This window comes from Podarcis cretensis, assembly GCF_951804945.1.
Source record: "Podarcis cretensis genome assembly, chromosome: 5".
Lineage (NCBI taxonomy): Eukaryota > Metazoa > Chordata > Lepidosauria > Squamata > Lacertidae > Podarcis > Podarcis cretensis.
Genome location: NC_137174.1, coordinates 1,633,862 through 1,651,409, shown reverse-complemented (window position 1 = coordinate 1,651,409; position 17,548 = coordinate 1,633,862). Strand labels below are relative to the sequence as shown.

At 47.9% G+C, this 17,548-nt stretch overlaps 1 protein-coding gene and 1 long non-coding RNA gene across 4 annotated transcripts; one reads left to right on the top strand and one right to left on the bottom strand.

Annotated features, from left to right (window-relative positions):
* Positions 1-9,699: 9,699 nt before the first annotated feature.
* On the top strand, positions 9,700-17,112 carry CREBL2 (cAMP responsive element binding protein like 2). Of its 3 annotated transcripts, none has more exons than XM_079975519.1 (4): positions 9,700-9,786; positions 13,207-13,404; positions 14,887-15,034; positions 16,881-17,112. In XM_079975519.1, exons 1-4 carry the CDS (start codon positions 9,715-9,717, stop codon positions 16,883-16,885), a joined length of 423 nt encoding a protein of 140 aa, XP_079831645.1. In that variant the 5' UTR covers positions 9,700-9,714; the 3' UTR covers positions 16,886-17,112. The 3 variants fall into 3 exon arrangements, with proteins under 3 accessions (XP_079831645.1, XP_079831644.1, XP_079831646.1); XM_079975518.1 differs by having other exon boundaries at positions 9,700-9,885; XM_079975520.1 differs by lacking the exon at positions 9,700-9,786 and adding an exon at positions 12,660-12,774.
* LOC307215821 lies at positions 9,907-12,466 on the bottom strand. The gene is made up of 3 exons (XR_013838643.1): positions 11,676-12,466; positions 10,729-10,946; positions 9,907-10,085 (listed from the first exon to the last, which is right to left on the bottom strand). It is a non-coding gene; the product is annotated as an uncharacterized lncRNA (long non-coding RNA).
* Positions 17,113-17,548: the final 436 nt, after the last annotated feature.

Genomic DNA, 17,548 nt, shown 5'->3' with positions numbered 1-17,548 from the left:
TCCTTTTAAAGTCTGGATGTCCCAAATGTTCCAACTTCGAGCTTAGTCCAGTTCTTATTCCTCAGGTTTCTTTTCCTGTTCCGCTGCAAAAACTTTCTAATTCAAAAACTTCTAGTTCCTCTACAGAGGCTTTATTTGTTCAGGAACACAAACTTACGTCAAGTCCCTTCCATTCTTCAATAGATAAATCCATTGTCTCCTTTAGTGTAGAGACCTCTGTAGACAAAATAATGCTTCGTTTTTGCAGCTTTCCCAGGAGATAAAAAGTCCTATTCAATTCCATGAGTATTTTTCCACTTGCCACCATTCTTGCAATGTCCCAAAACTCCCTCTAGAGGGATTATAGTAACTTAGTTTCCTTCCAGATCACGCCCAACAGTCAAGTTAACTTGTTACCCTTGTTTTCAGTAATTTATATCCAAATTGTAACGAATCTAACCAGCAAAGTCATCATAACAAAGTTCTCTTTTATTCTCCCACTTTGACAGCTACTTTGACAGCTGTCAAAATTTCTATATCTCTTCACCAGTCTCTCATAACGGATCGTTCCCGGTTCCCGGGGGGTTACACTTTAGTTCTCACAAACCACTCTTCTCCTCCAGCACAATTACTTGTAATTTCCCTTCGTGAAATTAATAACTTTTTTCAAATAAACAGATTCTTCTCTCGATCTTAGTTGTCAAATCCTTGCGTTAAATCAACTACAACAGGGGGGAGGCGGACTTCCTTTTTGCACCTCCCCCGCTCGCTCCGAATTCATAAAACAAATTTTTCCTTTTAGGTCCGATAAATTTACTCACGGGTTGTTATTTTTAATCCAAATTTTCAAAAGAAGAAGTTGGCGCTCTCCGTCGAATGGCATGTGGCTTCGCTCAGCAGGGGAAGCAGTGGACTCATAGCACCACACCCCCCCCCGTTCCCCGCTCCGGAGCCTTTAAAAAGGCTCCTTCGCGGGTCGGGGGGGCACAAACGGTGCCCGCCGAGTCACCAAGTCCATGGGCATCACCGCCCATGGTTTTTGAGGGTCCCCGCGTCGCCGGCGCGGCGGGACCCAACCCCTGCCCAGCAGGCTCCCTCCGGAGCTCGGAGGGAGTCCGCCATTCGGCGCTGGCGCCAACCCGGAAGTTCCAAGCGCCCAACTTATTTAAAGGACTATGTTGTTGGACATGTAATACTGTCAGTCTAATGGAAGTAGGTGAAATGTAACCAATATGCTTTTGTGCCTAATTGAACCATTACGTGTAGTGCTGTATATAAGGAAACCATTACGATTGTAACTAACGCCTTATCTCGGTGGGGAGGGGTGTTATGTACTGAAGTTCTCACCCTGGGCTAGCAGGGGGATACTGTAGATAGTTTTCACTCAGGTCACATATACAAATAAGGGATCGAAAGTGACATTCAGTGATTGGATAGTTACAGAAAATGGTTACTGTTGCGTTCTAGTGGAGCTCTATATAAGCAGGCTGGCTGTTCTGGCCTGTGAATAATTCAGTTCAGTTCTGTTCTGGCCTGTGAATAAACAAGAGCTGTTTGAAGAATCGCTGTGTCGTCTGATATGTTCACCCACAACTTAACACCTGCCTCCTCTCAAAGCAGTGTTCTCCTTCAGGGTATATCTACTCAAGGACTTACAACAGTTTGATATGAGTTTAACTGCAGAGTTGTACCTAGGAGCTGGTAAAATCAAGGGTGCAGGCTGGAAGGGGGAGGGGGGCAAAAAATCACTCCAGAAATCCGTCTTCAGTTTTCTGTGTAAGATTGTATATTTAGACAAGAGCTGGGAGCTGAACAGTAGGAGAAATGACAAGGTGGTATGAAGGTTTACTGCTGGAGACTATGGAGTACATGATTGCTGCCGTTGTGGCGGTGAGAGGAAATGTGGGAAAGTTTCCTGTCCTCACATTGCAGCACAAAGGTGTGCAACTTTTTCTGTCTTTCCCCCTTGTCTCACCCTCACTCTGGATGCTTCAAGTACTTGGGTTGCATAAAATGTAGTCATTTCTAATGTTTCTATTGACAAAAAGTGATGGGAGGGGCGTTGTGTGTGTTGTGTATTGAGTCAAAGGATTTTATATCTGTATTATTATTTTCTGTATTTGCATTAGGGTAAAGTAACTGCCTTTTGGTTCCAGAGGGTACAGCTACTATTGGTTCATTTAAGCTGCTGTATTTGGATCCTCTGTCTTATTGGTTTCCTCCAAAAGGCAGGACTGTGATTGCCTGATATTGTTCCCTCCAAAATGTATCCTTTCTAGCTAGTTCCCTGTCCCTATAAATGTAGCTCTCCCCTCCTCAGGCCCCAGTCTTGTTGCTTAATAAAGAAGTGTTACTAGAGAACTGTCTCCAGCATACTATGTCAAGAGAGCTGAAATCACAAACCCCACGTCATAACAACTGGCGACGAAGGTGGGATCCGGAATGCTGAGGAGCGGTTAAATGCAGCCCTGCCTCAGAGTCCGGATTGTAGCTAAGAACAAGACTCACTGGCCAGCTGAGAAGACGACCCTGCCCACAGGACAATGGAGAGTCCAAGGGTATTGGAGCCCTTCCAGCCATCAGAGCCCCACACGTGGGAAGACTACGTCGAACGCTTCGAGTTCTTCGCAGTGGCTCAAGGGATCACCGATGCCAGCAAAAGAAGGGCCACATTCTTGAGCTACTGTGGGCCTGAGACCTTCAAGCTGGCCAAGGCATTGCTTGCCCCAGCGAAGCTAAGTGAGACATCTCTCAAAGATATTCTTGCCTGCCTAACAAGCCATTTAGCGCCTACTGAGACCGAGATGGCCCGCGGATGGAGTTTCATAAGAGGCAGCAGTGTGCTGGGGAGTCTGTATCTGCATTTCTAGCTGAACTGCGGAAGCTCGCTCAGCACTGCGACTTCCAAGATCTGGAAGAGACTCTCCTGGATCGGTTTGTCGGTGTCTGAGCAGCAAGAAAGCCAGAAGACGCATCGTGGCTAAAGAAGAGGTTACCCTTGCTTCAGTCTTGAAGGAGGCCACCGCCATAGAGAATTATGAAAGAGAGGAGCTTGATGCCAGTCGCAGGGCCCCTAAGCCACAGATAGAAGTTGCGCATGCCATGGACGAGCTAGAGGCTACTCCGAGCCAGAGCCCAGTCTGTGGGGTCGAGTCAGTGTGTCAGGCCTGCACAGTGCACAAAGATCACCGAGGCAGGTGCCCTGGTTGTGGCGGAAACCATGAGCGGAAGAGCTGTCGTTTCCGGGATGCTATGTGCCGGACGTGCGGAAAGACAGGTCACATCGCCAGGGTCTGTAGATCGGCGGCGTTGGGAGCGACAGGAGCACCTAGACTGGAGCATCGCAGATCGGCCACAGCAAACCATGTTCTAAAGGACTGCCACTACGTAACGGAGATCAACGGGAGGGTCGTGCAGTTCCCAGCGCAAGGCAAGGCACACGTCAAGGTGAAGATTGAGGGTCAGCTGTGTGACATGGAGGTGGACTCTGGATCTGGATTCACTATCGTGTCGGACCAGACCGCGAGGACATTCTTCCCCAGGGGTAAGTTGCCCCCTCTGGAGCCCTTCCCGGCAACTTTGCAGTCATACTCAGCGGGCCGCATCCATGTCATGGGAATGTGTGCCGTGAGAGTACAGTTCCAGGACAAACAGGCGGTACTCAAACTGGTGATTGCGAAGGGCAGTCGCCCCAGTCTCCTGGGCACTGACTGGTTCCCCGCCCTGGGACTGAGTATATCAGGGCTTAATTCAATCCAAACCTGCCCTGAGATGAGCGAGGCATTATGCAAAGAATTTGCTGGTCTCTTTAATGGAAAACTGGGTTGTTATAAAGGGCCCCCAGTTGACTTCGAATTGGACCCTGGGGTGGCCCCAATCCGACTCAAACCAAGGCGAGTGCCATTTGCGCTGCAACCCAAGATCGAAGCAGAGCTGGATAAATTGGTCAAGCAGGGAGTTCTCTCACCCGTGGACTCCGCTAAGTGGGAGACTCCAATCGTCACGCCCCTTAAAGCAAATGGGGAAGTCAGGATCTGTGCTGATTACAAATGTACTATCAATAAGGCACTTAGGGGAAACTCATACCCCATTCCAGTTGTATCACATCTGTTGGCTAAACTGGCTGGGGGCAAGGTGTTCGCCAAACTTGACCTGGCGCAAGCTTACCAACAGCTGCCAGTAACCCCACAATCAGCGGAAGCACAGACTATTGTCACACATAAAGGGGCGTTCAGAGTTAACAGATTAAAATCTGGAGTTTGTGTGGCCCCAGGGATTTTTCAAGGGCTCATGGAACGCCTGTTAAGAGGTCTGCTGGGGGTCTTGCCATTTTTTGATGACGTTTTGATTGCTGGAAAAGACCCACAGGAACTGGTTGCGCGTGTCCGTGCAGTGTTGCTCAAGTTCAAGGAGGTGGGGTTGCAACTAAAAAAAGAAAAATGCAATTTTGGGGTGCCAACTGTGGAATTCTTGGGGTTTAAAATTGATGCATCAGGCATCCACCCCACAGATGCTAAGGTTAAGGCCATCATCGAGGCACCACGACCACAGAACAAGACGGAGTTGCAGTCATTCCTGGGACTTATTAACTTTTATCATTCATTCTTACCCCAGAAAGCTTTGGTAGCTGAACCATTACATAGACTGTTGCAGAAAAAGAATGTGTGGCGATGGGGGCAGGAGCAGCAGAAGGCTTTTGACTCCTTGCGAGGAATGCTGAGTAGCAAGAGCGTCCTTGCTCATTATGATGAATCGAAGCCGCTGGTCCTGGCATGTGATGCCTCTCAATACGGCCTGGGGGCGGTGCTGAGTCATAGGGAACCGGATGGGTCGGAAAAGCCCATCTCTTTCTATTCCCGTACGTTGTCGCCCACGGAGCGCAACTATGCTCAAATTGACAAAGAGGTGCTTGCGATTGTGGCAGGAATCAAAAAGTTCCATGATTATGTGTACGGTCGTCATTTCTCCATTGAAACGGACCACAAACCACTGTTGGGGTTGTTCAACCCGAACAAACAAACGCCACAAATTCTCTCCCCCAGAATGTTGCGTTGGTCTATATTCCTGAACGGGTTCCAGTACACCTTGACCCATGTGCTGGGGAAACGGTTGTGCCACGCTGATGCGCTGAGTCGATTGCCCCTGATGCTGGAAACACTTCCGGGGGCTCCTGTAACGGCTGCTGATATTGCTGAGAAAACGAGGAAAGATGCTGTTCTCTCCCGTGTGCTCACTTGGGTGGGGAGGGGGTGGCCAGGTGGTCCGCATGAAGACAAATTCAGGCCTTATGCGACAAGGCAGCATGAGTTATCCATGCATAAGGGTTGTCTCCTGTGGGGAGATAGGGTGATCATCCCAGCACCACTGAGAAACAGGGTTCTTGAGACGCTTCACATGGGACACCCGGGAATGGTCAGGATGAAGTCGCTAGCCCGATGTTATGTGTGGTGGCCTGGAATGGACCAGAACATAGAACAATGGGTACGAACATGCAAGGCATGCCAAGAGGTGCGGCCAGAAGTGGCCAGAGCACCAGTTCACTGGTGGGAGCAGTCCAGATCTCCCTGGAGCCGGCTGCACTTAGATTTTGCTGGGCCATTCCAGGGGAAGGTTTTTTTGGTTATCGTCGATGCATATTCCAAACGGTTAGAAGTGGCGATGGTCCCTAGCATGGCATCAGCTGCCGTAATCAAGGTGTTGAGGCAGCTGTTTGCAACCCACGGGTTACCTGAGACCATTGTATCAGATAATGGGGCAGCTTTTGTATCCCAAGAATTCAGGGCATTCTTGGCTGATAACTTCATCAGAGGGGTCACATCCGCGCCCTTTCACCCATCCTCCAATGGGCAGGCGGAGCGCATGGTAAGAACAGCCAAAGAATCCATTGCGCGCTTAATGGAGGGTAACTGGTCAGCTCGCATCGCGCGAATGTTATTTTTGCAGCATGCGACACCGTGTACTGCGACGGGCAAGTCGCCAGCTGAGCTGCTCTTGGGTAGAAGATTGGTAACGGTGCTGGATTATGTCCACCTGGATAAAATGCCAAACTGTAATTCAAGAGCAATCCCCCAGGCTGAGACTGACACAACAAGGTATTTCGCCCCTGAAGATCTGGTCTGGGTGAGGAACTATTCACGAGGTTCACGGTGGGTGGCTGGTGTGGTCACCCGGACTAGTGGACCTGTGTCCTATTATGTGACCTTGGAAAATGGGCAGGTTTGGAAGAGACATATAGATCAGCTGAGGCGCCGGGCGCTCAGCAGGGAGGAGTCTGATAATTCATCCCTGGCTAACAACGCAGAGCTGCAAGACCAGAGTCAAAATGGCCCAGAGGTGCAATCACCAGGGGCTTCAGCAAATGAACCAGGGTCTGCTAGTCCTCAGGATGACGAGGTACAGGTAGGGGACCCTGAGATGTCTGGGACTCCATCTGTTCCTGACGAAACCCCTATAGCAGCCCCCCTACCACAGGTGACACCCAATCCAGAACCGGCAACACCTGTTGTCAGGAGAAGTTGTAGGACCCCACAGAACTTGAGAGATTACGTCTGCTGTGCTCACTAGGGGGGGAGGGGTGTTGTGTATTGAGTCAAAGGATTTTATATCTGTATTATTATTGTCTGTATTTGCATTAGGGTAAAGTAACTGCCTTTTGGTTCCAGAGGGTACAGCTACTATTGGTTCATTTAAGCTGCTGTATTTGGATCCTCTGTCTTATTGATTTCCTCCAAAAGGCAGGACTGTGATTGCCTGATATTGTTCGCTCCAAAATGTATCCTTTCTAGCTAGTTCCCTGTCCCTATAAATGTAGCTCTCCTCTCCTCAGGCCCCAGTCTTGTTGCTTTAATAAAGAAGTGTTACTAGAGAACTGTCTCCAGCATATTATGTCAAGAGAGCTGAAATCACAAACCCCACGTCACAACAGTGTGCAGATACAGCTCCTTACCAAGGGCGCAGGAACCCTAGGTACAACTCTGAATGGCTGCCTCCCATTAGGAATCCTGGCAATTGTAATTTGCTGGGTTTTCTCAGTATCCCAAGTCACTCCTCCCACAAAACTACCATTTTCAGCATTCACATGGAGCTAAACTATAGTTTAAGGCTGTTGTGTAGCTATTGAGTATATTCTCAGAGTTCTGGTTCTTATGGGGAATGTGCTCAAGGCACATTGTTGAAATGTGCAAGGCATTACTAATTTGTTGTTGCCCTTCTTTTCCTTCTGGTTTTAAAATATAGGCACGGACACATCCACAGCAGAGTCTGAAAGGGTCATTCATAGACCACAATGTGTTCTCTGGTTGTAATAGGTATGCATATATAGACATATTTCTCTGCGTAGGCCAAAGGAGTGAAAACACGTCAGAAAAATCTCTCTAGAACAAAAAGCAGCAAACAAAAACAAAAAATCAGCTCTGAGATGGAGCACATGTTTGAGCCTCTCTTGAAAATGAACAATGCACTTGTACAAAGCAAGTCACACCAAGCATACACCACTGAAGTGACTCATGCTTGTGGTGTCTGAGTTCACCTCAAGAATGTCATGAATTTCACATGACCCACCCACTTTTTTCTCTGTACCTCTGCAATTACCATATCAGCAGCCATAATTCCCTGTTGTTTAAGTGCCATATACACATATCAGCATGGCTGCAACACCCCTGAATGAACTACATTGTAATGCTCTACTTTGTTTGTTGATGCTGCTGCAAGGCCGACTTTTATCCATTTTCTAAATTCATAGAATTTAACCCCACCCTTTCTTATAGCCAGAGATTTTTCTTTCAAGTTGTGTATTTTAAATCCTTGTTAAAGTCTTTGCAAAAATCTCAGTGTTCCTTCCAGTGTATATTTTAATGCACTGATATATGCTGAGGTGCAGTGGTGAAGCCTCTGCACTTGCGTGGGGTTTGCGTTCCAGGTCATTTCATGTGATGGCAGAGCATGCCTAAGGCCACTCTGCCCCATTGCCCCCTGTTCAGCTTTCTTTGCTGCTGCCCTTCCAACCCCTGTTCCGTCTCCTTTTCCAGCCACTTCTGGGACTTGCTTCAGTTGGTTGTTGCCAGTAATTGGCTGAGATGCCCTTAACCTGAAGCACCACTTTAGCTAATGGAGCCTCCTGCTGCTGCCGCGCGGCCGGAGCATGATTTCTGTTCTCATCCTGAAGCAAAGTTCTTAACCTGAAGCACTATTTCTGGGTTAGTGGAGTCTGTAACCTGAAGCGTATGTAACCTGAGGTACCACTGTAGCTGCAAAGCACATCGCAGCAAAGTGCAGTTAAGTGTGGTATCTTCCATTCTGGGGCCATGACATGAGCGTAGCCAGGATTTTTGTTGGTGGGGCAGAACCTCAGTTAGTTAGTTATTTTATTTATTTATGGGGGCAACTGCCCCCTACCCCGCTTGGCTACGCCCATGGGACATGACCAATAATTTAAAATATATCCCTCCAGATTAGAGCTGGTTATCACTGAGCATCAGTAACACAGCCCATTCCGTTGTTATTATTATCATTATTATTCCTTGCCCTTCCTCCAAGGAGTTCATGGTTCTACTTCCTGTTATCCTCACCACTAAGTCCAGTGAGACTAACTCCAAGGTAAATGTGTTGTTATTGTTGTTGTTACATGAAGAGACGTGCAACCTCAGCCTGAAATGTTCATGCATGCTTAATTTTGAGAAAGTGCTGCAGAACATTGGCATACCTCTGAGAAAACAACAACCAAACCGTTAGGCCCTTTTGTGGAAAAGTTCTTGGTATCAGGTACACAAGTTTTGCAATATTATGTTGGAGAATTATTTTAATTATTTTAATAAATACATAATTTCTTGTTGACATACTGCAAACATCGTAATTTATGCTGTGTTAGAATCTCTGCTCCTTCAAATGATTCCTATACAATAAATGCAATTATGCATTAATCCCAAGGGATGAGAATTTCATAAACTGTTAGTATTGTCATAGAACTATGGAGCTGGAAAGGAGCCAAGGATCATCGAGTCCAACCCCCTGCAATACAGAAGTCTCAGCTGAATCACATCCGTGACAGAGGGCCGCCCCAAGGAAGGAGAGTCCGCCACCTCCCAAGGGAGACCCTTCCACTGTGGAACACCTCTTACTATCAGAAAGTTGGAATCTCCTTTCTTGGAACTTGAATCCATTGGTTCTAGTCCTCCCCTCCAGAGCGGAGGGCAGGGGCAAGAGCTCATCAAAAATATATTTATTTTGGTGGCATCCTCGGAAGCATGTTCCAGATCATATTTATGCCGTGTTATGCTTCCACCATCAAGCAACCTTGTCAGTTGTCAGAATATGACCTCAAGTATCATGGCTTTATCTATCTTCTAAGGTTCTCTAAGAGATGGCAGGAGGACCCACAGGGTCAGTGGATAGAGGTAGTAGGGTAGGCAAGTGGTTTTCAGCCAGTGTACTGTGGCACCCAGGAGTGCCTTGAATGCTGGTCAGGGGTGCCGCGGGCAACATTGGCCTCTGTCCCTCTTTCCTTCCCTCCCTCCTCTGATGCCCTCTCGCATCTCTGCCTCCCAAAGACTTCTGTGGCTGTTTGTTGCAGCAGCCCTGGCTACAAGCTCCCCAGGCGAAGGTGCCTCTGGGGCTGTCCATGGGATGCTGGTTGCCAGGAGCTGAGGTGGCCTCGGAGTAAGCAAGCAAATGGGTGAGGGAGCCCAGCCAGCCAGCCCACCTGTCGTGGTCCTGTGCTGCCAACCACGGCAGACCTCAATGGAGGGAGAAGCCAGCCAATCAGCCAACTCTCAGGGGGGTACTTTCCTGGAGGCAGTGTCCGTATACAAGGTCCAGTCCAGTCCTAAGATCAGAAGTATCTCAGTTCATGTAGTCAGACGATCCGGGGCTCAAGAAAGCCGAGGGTCACGAGGAGCACGAAGCAGCAAGGTCTGGTCAGGAACGAGGAAAGTTGTTTCCAGCAACTGACTGAGGCTGGAAACCCTGCTTCAGAAAGCTGGAACCAGCTGGTTCTCATCAGGAGCAAGAAGGCTGATCAGCAGAAGGTGGAGTCACTTTGCCTTCTGCTCCTTCAGGCTGCTGCTCAGCAGGTGAAGCCGACTCCTGGCCCATGATACCACTAGCTCTTGCTGTTGGGAACAGACGGACAAATGGGAGGCTGGGCAGGCGCCTTGTTGGCCTTTCTTGTGCTTGCTGTGTGCGATGCCTGCCTGGGAGTTGAGTCCCCCGCACCAAAGGGGAGTCTTTCTGCCATGCTGGCCCAGCAGTGTCCACTGCTGCCTCCCAGGGTGACTAAGCTGCTGGCCTCAATTCACCTTTGGCCAGTATCTGTCAGGGCAGCTAAGGCTGGGGGAATCCTCTTCCCGGGCCCCGGGTGTGTGTGTGTGTGGAGGAGGAGCCTCTCATTGGGGTGGGGGGGGGGTTTGGCTCAGACACCAGGGGCTGCCTGGAGGAGAGGAGGCTGAGGGAACACTCCACAAGGGAGGGTGTTCAAAAAGGGGTGAAGGGCTGCCAGCTCCTGCAGGCAAGGGGTGACATAACTGGGCTTCTGAGACCTGGAGCACATTTCCCCACAGGGGAGCAGCAGAAAGAACATTGTTGGTCTGGGGTTTTCTGCCTGATTTAATATACTTCACCTTGAGCCTCAAGACACAGCCAGGCTCTGCCCTCTATGAAGTATCATCACTTAGTCAAAAATGCTGTAATCTTTCACTCCACCCCCTTGGTTATTTCGGTCACCCTTTTTCCATTTTGAGGATGTCACTTCTTTACCTGTGAATGTCAAAGATGGGGCATGAATGTGCAGGAGGTTTTATACTTTTATTTCTGCTACATTCAAAACTTTCGGACAAAAGTTGTTTTCTTTAGGGCGATGAGGTGCAGAGGAGGCTAGGAATCTGTTATCTTTAATAGGTAGAACAGGGAATCTTGGCTCCAGCTTGTCAAGAAGATGTAAAAGCTGTATCTGAAAAAACACACATTTTTTTCATCTACTGTAGCAGGAACCCCCCACCCCAATCATTCAGTTTGTACAAACTTCACACACATTCACACTCACACTACATACGCTATGCTTCTGTTATAAATTCATAGAAAATCAACCATACATCGGTTTTGCACTGTTCCACTTTTATTTTACTTCATGAAGGAAGGAATACAAAATGGGGAAGGTTTGATACAGGGCAGCCATAATCCCTTGAGCATACCAGCACATCCACAGGAGCCCTGCCCAGTTGCTATGCCAACCCTGATGGTCCTAGACAGAAGACAATCAAGATCACAAAGAACTTGCATATGGGAGTGGATTCAGCATGGACTGGAACAAAGGACAATGATCAGATCTTCCCTCAGGAGGCAGGAAACTGCAAACTCTCCTTTGTCTCCTGGAAGTGACTCATGGGGAGGGGGAGAGAAGGGAACCAGCCAGGTGACAGGACACTCAGGTTACCACCACAACTCCTCCCTCAACCCCTCCTTTCTGTAATGTATGCATGATGTTTCTGGGGGTGGGCTTGACCTAGAGGAGGGGAATTTCAAAAGTTTTTATAAGGTCTTGCACACCATTTTTCTGTGTCTTTTCTCTCACCTGCAAGTGAGGGGAACACCCTGTTGCAACAGTTCAATAAAGGCCAAGCCTACAGGCTGCTGATTTGCTCCAATTTACTCTGGTTGGTGTCTTTACTTTTTGTCCAAGGGAGCCCTCGGATTTTTCCGGTAACATACAAAATGATTAAAAGGGAGCAGAACAGGAAACATATTCTTCTTTGCAACTGGCATCACTTTCATAACAAAAAACATACACATAAACATCACATTTCTGTATCTCCTAAGAGGCACAGATTCAGATTAGTGCCTTCATTTTTGCCTTCTTCGCCATCATAAAACATCCATATATAAAAATTTAAAATATATACAGACAAACAGCCACATAAAATATATAATAAGGATTTCCATTGGCCATCCTGGCTAGTAGGCATCAATAGCCCTCTCCTCCTCTATGCATTTGTCTAAGCCTCTATCGCTGCCTCCTGCAAGAGTGAGTTCCACAGTTTAAGTTTGCACTGCTTGAATTAGAATAATAGGATATAGAATATTAGAGCTTGAAGGGTCCCGAGGGTCATCTAGTCCAACCCCCCCTGCAATGCAGGGATCTGTGGTGCCCAGAACTGGGCACGGTATTCCAGGTGTGGTCTGACTAAGGCAGAATAGAGTGCTACTATTACATCCCTTGATCTATACCGACAAGACTTTTGTTGATGCAGCCTAGAATAGTGTTAGCTTTTTTTGCTGCTCCATCACACTGTTGACTCATGTTCAGCTTGGGGTCCCGCCAGACCCTAAATCCTTTTCACATGTACTGCTGGTAAGCCAGGTGTTCCCCAACTTATATTTGCGCACCCGGTTCTTCCTGTCTAAGTGCGGAACCTTCCATTGGTCCCTGCTGAAATTCCCTTTGTTAGCTGGCGCCCAGTTCCCCAATCTGCTCAGGTCCTATTGATTTCCGAGTCTGTCTTCCCCTCCGACTTCCCACCCCCCCTCCAGGATATCCTACGTCATTACGCAGCCGCGTCTCGCGCGCTGGGACGCCCCTCCTCCGTCTTGCTGGGCGGAGGACGCAGACGAGCGGGACTACAGCTCCCGAAATGCACTGGGCTGGCCGGACCTGCCCGCCGCCCCAACCCGCCTCACTCTCCGCCCCTCGCGCCAAAGAGCGTCACCGCCAGGAGCCGGAAGCGGCGGCCTAGGGCCGGCGGGCGGGGCTCCGGAGGCCTTGTCCCTCGCGGGAGGCGCTGGGCTGCACCCATGGACGACAGCAAAGTAAGTGGAGGCGCCGCGTCGAGCTGCTCGGGGCTCCGCGGGGGGGGGGGCGGCCCTTCTCCGTCCCGGGAGGCGGCGGCGGCGGGCCGAGGAGCTGCTGGACGACAACTCTCGTCCCCCGGCCAGCGGGCCTGAGAGCCGGGGGTCGTGGGAGTTGCTTGGACCCCCCCTCCCCCCCGAGGAAGGCGACTGGAAGGCAGGGCGTCTCTCCAAGCCAGAACATTCTTCTTCCCTATCAAATTTGTACATGCCTGAATCCCTGCGGGTGTCCCAGGCGCTCTGCTTTCAGGCCCCAGGAGGCAGCAGGAGCGCAGTCGAGGCACAAACATTCTCAAACCAAATTCGGCCCTGTTAGGAATTTTGAAGGAACCAGCACGGATAACTCTTCCTGATACTGCCCTGACCGAAGTCAAAGGTGTTTCTGCTTTCTAGGTGGCTGGAGGGAAAGTGAAGAAACCAGGGAAACGGGGCCGCAAACCAGCCAAAATAGATTTGAAAGCTAAACTTGAGAGGAGCCGGCAGAGCGCGAGAGAATGCCGGGCAAGGAAGAAGCTGAGGTACCAGTACCTGGAAGAGCTGGTTTCAAGCAGAGAGAGAGCCATATGCGCCCTTAGAGAAGAGCTGGAAATGGTAATATGCCTTTTCTCTTTTCCACCTTAGCCCCAGTTCTGAGTCCGTTCTTTGGGTCTAGAGCATAGTAACAGCTTCTGAGTTGTGTGCGTTCATGCAAGTACAGGCATACCTCTTGTTGCGTTTGCTTCAGGTTAAATCTTTTCAGGTTGCGTCCCACAGCGACCTGGAAGTAACGGAACGGGTTACTTCCGGACCTCGCCACTCGTGCCTGCGCAGACGCTCAGAATGACATCATGTGCAGAAGCGGCAACCCGCACACGCACAGGCGCAGCTTGTGTTCTGCTCATGTTGCAAACGGGGCTCCAGAACGGATCCTGTTTGCAACCAGAGGTACCACTGTATGCTGTTTTCCCCTGTGGCCAATGTCGTCATGTCCCCAGGATCTCTGCTTAGGTGTCTGAAAGCAGGGAGTTGCCACTTTCTACTTGGAAATGCTTACATGCCTGAAGGCATGTCCTGTTCAAGGAAGAGAACAGAAAACTCGTACAGGATATGATTTTTAAGATATTTTAATTATTACCCAGTTTTCTTATGAAAGCTGATTTGAAAACTCTTTATTGAAAGGCAGAATGTAATTACTGTAGCCGAATAAGGGTTGTTGGGACAGAAAAGTGAGATGCCCTGTACATCAACAGAGTTGTGTGTACTTAAACAAACAAACAAATCCAAATTAAACTCCAATAAAAGTTTGACACTATTTAAATTAAGCAGATTTGCCAGGTTTATTGATTTTTTTGTCATCCTTTATTCTGCCATTTTTGCCACTTGGCAAGAAACTTCGCAGGACACTGAAAATATGGTCCTTGACCAAGAAGAAAATCTTGCCAAGTGACCAACAGACAAGCAACCAAGAGAAGAACTTGCTGCAATGCCACATAGCCCTGCTGATGAACATTTCCACACCCCCAATCCAATAATCACACATGTACAACAGCAGAATTCTCTTTTTTAAAAATAAGATTTTATTAAAGCTTTTTCCTAAAACAAGAAAAGGAAAGAAACTAATCTAAATAAAAACAAAAATAAACAGAGAAAGAGAGAACAAAACAAAGGAAAACCAAAAAAAGAAGAAAAGAAAAGATGAGAAGAAAAATAAAAGGGACTTCTGATTTTCCATCTGTCAGTTACACAAAACAAAATATTCACTCTAGAATGACACCAAGCTGATCTGCCTTCTGTTAGGCAGTATCTCCGCAGTCTTCCAACCCAAATAGATTAATTCATCTTCCTTTTTACATAAAAAAAACAAAAAGAGACTCTCCATTATTAATAAATGTCAACACTTCTGGGGAGGAACATGGCAGACTGAACGTCTTCCTCAAGCAACTTCCCAATAGAACTAATTACATGCTGATTGATGATAGCCATGGCTTTAATCTTTGCTATTGAACAACAGAACTCTAATGATCACAACTGAAAGTAAAAAAGTGCAGCCCTCTGCTTTTGCAATCCAGTTTATTTTTATGTTTGTGTTTTTAGTACAAGCAGTGGTGCTTAGCAATGGATCAAGGGAAAATCCCCTCTGAAATTAAAGCTCTGCTAAGCGGGGAAGAGCAAAGCAAACCACAGCAGAACATGGCCAAGGTTGGCAAGGCTTCAAAGATGGATGCAAACAGTCACAGTTCCTGTAAGTACTAGTTTATGAAGGTTCTTATGGCTACGAGAGTAGACCAAGATGTGCAGATGGGGAAGAGGGGTCATATAGTCTTACTGTTAAGTGCCTCAAGTGCTACACACTGTACAGCAACTTACATTTAGAAAGAACATGCCTACCTGGAGGCTTATTAATAGGGTAATGTGAAAATAACAGCATAGGTCCATCACAAAATCGTGGATTGTCCTGTGAGACCCTGGCTGAGCAGATGTGAAGGAGAAGCTGTTTGAGTGCTTTTCTCTTTGTTACCCATTCCCTTTTTTATTAATTTGTGAACCTGCGGGGAGGCCAAGTTATTTTTTAATTCATTCACAGAGCTTAGAAAATTCCAGGTGCTTTCTTAAGGGCTTTAAAAAACGGGTTGAGGGACAGGGTAGCTCAAGGTCTGCCTTTTCCTGTCTTCTTGGTCTCCGTGATCGGTCTCAGAGGCCTTTCTGGTGAGCTGGGCAGTGACCAGTGATATGGCTTTTTCAGTTCTGACACCTGGACTCCCAGTGCCGCTGCCTGATGTCTTCTGAGGTGAAGACCTTTTTATTTGCCCTGACCTTCTAGGTCCAGTTTTTATGTATTGTTTTTGTCTGACTGCCCCTGGTTTTCTAACCATGGATTTGTTATTTCTGTGTATGTGCACATGTGCACACTTCTCCCTTTGGTAGCCACTATATGGGAAGCTTTTGCCTGAAGAATAGGGTGCAGGCCCCTCAAATTAAAAATAGAAGGCTATTCTGTCTTTTGTCCATCAAATTTTCTAGTCAGTACCTACCTAAGCACACTTACATGTAAGTTCTTGTTTTGCCTAGCCAATTACAGGTTCTTTAATGGATCTTTGATAGACAATAAAACACTTAATTGAGGGGAAAACTTTTGTTTGAACAAAATAAACTTCTAAACTTCCCCAATCAATGAACCACTCTCTTACACATAGAAACAATCCCAAATAAACTGTCCCCACAAGACCTTCACCCAGACAAACCAGATACAGCATCAGATCACCAAATTTCTTGTTCCAGCCATGGGGAGCCCCTGGAACAGCTGTGTCTGGTCCGTGATGCAGCAACATCAACTATGTTGCCCAAGCTCTACATCCAGGCTCTCTGCATCATTTATACTGGCCAACCCCAACCAGGCAGGGCTGGATCCTTCCACGGCTGCTACCTGTGGTGATTAGGGCTCCTTCTGGTCCCGTAATCTGGGCAATTGAGCCCCAGCTGGGGCACCCACAAGGTCAGGAGTGCTCCTGTGAGGACTTACAGCCTTAAAGGAAAGGTTGATTGCGCAAGGCCAATCCTATGCCTCACAGTGGGTTACTAGACAGAATATAAAAGCCTCTTTGCTCTTCTGCAGTCCTAAGCCATGACTTGCCTTAGCATGGTGCTTGAACCCGGTTGAGTTCTCCAAGGCAAACCACCACCTTTGGAAAAACTTGGGTTTGGGTTACAGGGTGTGGTTAGTGTGTGGAAAGCTAAACCAGGAGCCAAGCGATGATTTAGTACAGCAGAATTACCCAAAGGAGGAGCAAATCAGCCATTATTTCCTTTCTCAGAGCACATGCATTCATACTAAGATACAGTTTTAGCTTAGCATGTTGTGCAAGCCAGACCACTACATGCTTGGTGGGTTGTATTTTGAACTGAGCAAAGGCAGAGGGGTCATCAGGATTATCTCACTCCTACAGAAACTGAGTCACTGGCAAATGGCTCTTTAACCTTCTGTCAGATATTTTAATGCTGGCTATAACAAATGTAGATAAGATTTCTTGGCTGACTGGTTGAAATTGTGAATAGCCATAAAATATTGTTGTATTTTATTTCTCTTCCAGGGTGAAGGTGGAACAGCCAAGATCAAAGTCCCTATTTTATACTACCAACACTGATTTGTAGTCCTTATGCTAAGCTTCCCTTCCACTATGATGTGTGGCAATGCTGCAGCAGCAAAGAACTGGATCGTTGAGGTGAATTACCAAAATAACCCAATGGCAAGCCAACAACAGAATTAAACCTACAACTTAAAAAAAACCCAGTTTGTTATATAGATATACAAACTACAACTTACGTGTATGTAGATATTTCTGCTGTGACAGTGAAGGAAATTTCCGACCTTGCTGTTATAATTGCTCATGGTTTATGTGTTGGATTTTTCTGTTTAGTATTCATAAAGGTAAAGGTAAAGGTACCCCTGCCCGTACGGGCCAGTCTTGCCAGACTCTGGGGTTGGTGCGCCCATCTCACTCAAGAGGCCGGGGGCCAGCGCTGTCCGGAGACACTTCCGGGTCACGTGGCCAGCGTGACATCGCTGCTCTGGCCAGAGCCAGAGCCAGAGCCGCACACAGAAACGCCGTTTACCTTCCCGCTAGTAAGCGGTCCCCATTTATCTACTTGCACCCAGGGGTGCTTTTGAACTGCTAGGTTGGCAGGCGCTGGGACCGAACAACGGGAGCGCACCCCGCCGCAGGGATTCGAACCGCCGACCTTTCGATCGGCAAGCCCT